This window comes from Orussus abietinus, unplaced genomic scaffold, assembly GCF_000612105.2.
Source record: "Orussus abietinus isolate OABI.00-Male unplaced genomic scaffold, Oabi_2.0 scaffold630, whole genome shotgun sequence".
NCBI lineage: Eukaryota > Metazoa > Arthropoda > Insecta > Hymenoptera > Orussidae > Orussus > Orussus abietinus.
The window spans coordinates 32919-36352 of record NW_019394933.1 but is presented as its reverse complement, the minus strand read 5'-3'; the positions used below and the strand labels follow the sequence as shown (position 1 = coordinate 36352).

Here is a 3434-nt window from a genome sequence, read left to right as displayed (position 1 = left end):
GGGATAAAGGAAAAAAAAGTGTTGTATGCGCTTCTATGCTAAAACGATGGTAATACGAGGTCTCGGAGTAAAAATTTAATTGACCTGGAAATCACAGATGGCGCAGGGGGTCCCTCTGCAGTCAATTAGGACCCCAGAAAGCATGAATCCTGAAGATTTCTGGAGTTTTACTTCGATTTCTTTATAATTATTGTACGAAAACGACAGGTGGAGTATGCCATTTGGTATAATACCCAATATAATTCGACCCAACTGTCGATATAAAAACGAACGTCGGCAACGTAGGCATTTAGAAAAATCTTCTTTATCGACGTCGATAAAGTTCCTCGACGTGTTTCACTTCACCTTAATCACACGGCCGATTAACCGACATTGTTCTCACTTGCGACTTCATTACCGATACTCGAACTACTGGGGCTTCGTTCGCACACTTAACTGGAAATGTACTGAAAACCTCGAGATTTGATACTGGCGAGATTTAATTAGTCGCTATTAAAGATTAATTCAAAGCCTAACTTGTTATCGTCTTATTAGAGTGTTTCATTTTTTACACAAATAAGTGCCCAATTACGATAGACATAAGCAAATTTTAATGTTTCGAAATTAATGTATTTGATTTCCTAAGAAAAGAAACGATTGCTTTACTCGCAAGAGTACAATAATTGAGAGTAAGTCATTGTAATTGAGAGTGACCCAACTACAGGTATGCACGCTCATGCTATCGTTGACCTTACAAATTAGTCTGCAATCATTTCCTGTGAGGTCTGAAGTGAGACAAAGTATCTAATGACACGTTCATTTGTTTTTTTTTCCATCATGGACTTCCCTGTTAAATAATTCGCTTTTAGTGTCAATTGGAATGGCGAGCGAGAAAACGATAAGTAGGAATGAATGAAAATAAATTACAGGATTTTATCAAAATTTGTTAAATCATTTATAATTTCGCACGTGATACCTACAATATAAAAGTTTATTGGAAAAAATAGAAAATTGAAAAAGGTTCTTTCTAGAATTAACGACGAAATATTTTATTCTATTCAAGGGGTAACCCTGTTTCATTGCAATTCCCTTGTCTAAAGTCGTTAAAATGGAATACTTGAGATAACTTAGAGTCCGTATCGTAAATCAGTGAAACAAATCACATAATGTGATTGGTAGCATCCTGACAATGGGAGCGGCAATTTTTTTTACCGACACTGATTGCATTGCTGTTGTGCTATATAAAATTGAACTAAATTCATTAAACTGAATATCTAACGGATTGTACATGTATAAATACAAGTGGCATCAGAAATACCGAAAATCACATATAGTGATGGTACATCACTGAATAACTGCCGTTTCAATTTTCTGTACAATACAAAATGATCTAATTAGTCTACAAATTCGCGCCTTTGATATATTTAATATTAAAATTGTAATCTTTTGGCTAAAGAGGCACCATCCAAGGATTCCAAGAGCTTTCGTTTGAGGCTTGGCTTTTCTTCCGGTTGATATTTAACAATTGTTGGTAGAGGCAACTTGGGTCCTGGAGTCGGAGCTGGTTTATTACTAAAGTACGGCATCTGAAGAGCTTGATCGCACGTACATCTCGCCAACGGATTCACATTTAACAGACTCGCTATTAAGTCCAACAAATCATCTCCAGCTGCTGTAAATATGTGTTTGAGCGGAGTTCCACAAAATGGCTTAAACTGAATGAAGTCAGGTAATTCCGTCATCCCTGGCCATGTCTCTTCCGTTGGTGTACCCAAAGTCTGAATCAATGAATATAACGTTAAAATGTTTTTTGGCATGGGACTTATTCTAAATTTTACATTCTTGCTTAATCTAACTTATCGCAGGAATAATATTTTTCCAAAGATTAAAAATCTTATTAAAAAAAAAAACTATATTGGTTTTACTTGTGATATATGATAACACTAGCAAGAATTAAGAATAAGCGTCTTTGAATGCAAACCTGAAATATTCTGGTCAGCTGATCTAGATCCGATTCCCCAGGTAGAAATGGTATTCGTAAGAGAAGTTCTGCCAATATACATCCAATTGCCCACATATCTATTCCAGTGCCATATAATCTTGCACCGTATAATAACTCCGGTGCTCGGTACCACCTTGTTACCACCTGGTGAGTATTAATTCGATTTGGAGATCCAAAAAACTTGGCCAGTCCAAAGTCACCGATCTTGAGAACACCCTCGCTATTGACAAGTAGATTATTTGGTTTTAAATCTCTGTGAAGAATCCAATTAAAGTGGAGGTAGTCGAGGCCTTTAAGTGTTTGAATCATGTATGCTTTAATGTTAGCTGATGTCAACACTATGGTAACGTCTTTTATTATCACTTCTAAGTCTGTGTCCATAAAATCGAATACAAGTGACACGTTTGACTTGTGTCCAAAAACATCTAAAACCAAGTATAATTAATTAAGACAATTTTTAGTATAAACTGACAAGAAACACACCTAACAATCCGATAACATTTTCATGTTTTAATTCTTGCAACAGCTTGATCTCCCTTAGGGCTGTTCTGTTTATGCCATCCTTAGCTTCTGCACGACTTCCAACTTTAATCTAAATAATAAAATCTTAATAAATGTCAAGTCAAGGTTCATTCAGTGCTAGCCCATCGCTCACCTTTTTTACAGCTACGATTTTATCATCTTCATTATCTTTTGCTTTATATACAGTTGCAAACTAAAATTAAAAAGATGATAGTTGTTATTTTTATCTTTTACCTTTAGTATCGTCATCAAGTACAAAAATGCAATCATGTCAAAAAAAGTAATTTCAAATTCAAGAAAATATATGATTCTGACGTAGGCTTAACCTGTCCTTCTCCTAAAAAGTCGATTTTCTCGTATCTACGCAATTTTTCCACCATTGTCGCACGTTTGATAAATCTTGGTTAGCTTCGTTATCAATTAAAGGAAATGAAAATAGACGACATAAATTCAAATCGTAATCAACATATGGATGCACACTGCCATTCATCGATGGTTCACTCCCTACTGCCCTCTCCGGCCGCCCGGCGTACTAGCGGCGGGAGCAGCGCGGAATTTGAATCGCCCAAGAGGCAGAATGGATTTCCTAAAGAAAAAAAATTATTATAAACAAAAACAATTAATGATAATTATTTACATATTATTATGAACTGTCTCTAACCTACTCCACGTAGTTTTTGTTAAATGATTATTTACACAATTTCTTAAAGAATATATTAAAACATTTTTTATTACGGCAGCTCACCACTCCAGCGGTTTGCAGCGTCTCACGGCGACAACGATTTTGAACGTATTTCTGAACTGATCGGGTTCAACGAGTACCCTGGGATGCATCGATGGCTTCCTCGTGGACCTACTGCTGCCTCCGGCCGGGCGGCATACTTGCTGCGGGAGTAGCGCGGAATTTGAATCGCTCAAGGGGCAATACTAT

The 3434-nt window shown here is 36.5% G+C and overlaps 1 protein-coding gene across 1 annotated transcript; it reads right to left on the bottom strand.

Moving 5' to 3' along the window:
* Positions 1 to 910: 910 nt before the first annotated feature.
* LOC105696154 (cyclin-dependent kinase 7) lies at positions 911 to 2983 on the bottom strand. The gene is made up of 5 exons (XM_012418389.1): positions 2830 to 2983; positions 2637 to 2696; positions 2465 to 2573; positions 1961 to 2406; positions 911 to 1757 (listed from the first exon to the last, which is right to left on the bottom strand). Exons 1-5 carry the CDS (start codon positions 2881 to 2883, stop codon positions 1410 to 1412), a joined length of 1017 nt encoding a protein of 338 aa, XP_012273812.1. The 5' UTR covers positions 2884 to 2983; the 3' UTR covers positions 911 to 1409.
* Between the last annotated feature and the right edge of the window lie 451 nt (positions 2984 to 3434).

What these genes read in the sequence shown, in the direction of transcription:
- LOC105696154 (XM_012418389.1), bottom strand. Translation starts at nt 2,883, where the DNA reads ATGGTGGAAAAATTGCGTAGATACGAGAAAATCGACTTTTTAGGAGAA. An exon ending in ACTTTTTAGGAGAAGGACAG is followed by an intron (nt 2,697 to 2,829) that starts GTTAAGCCTACG and finishes TTTTAATTTTAG; the next exon opens with TTTGCAACTGTATATAAAGC. An exon ending in AGCTGACCAGAATATTTCAG is followed by an intron (nt 1,758 to 1,960) that starts GTTTGCATTCAA and finishes TCATTGATTCAG; the next exon opens with ACTTTGGGTACACCAACGGA.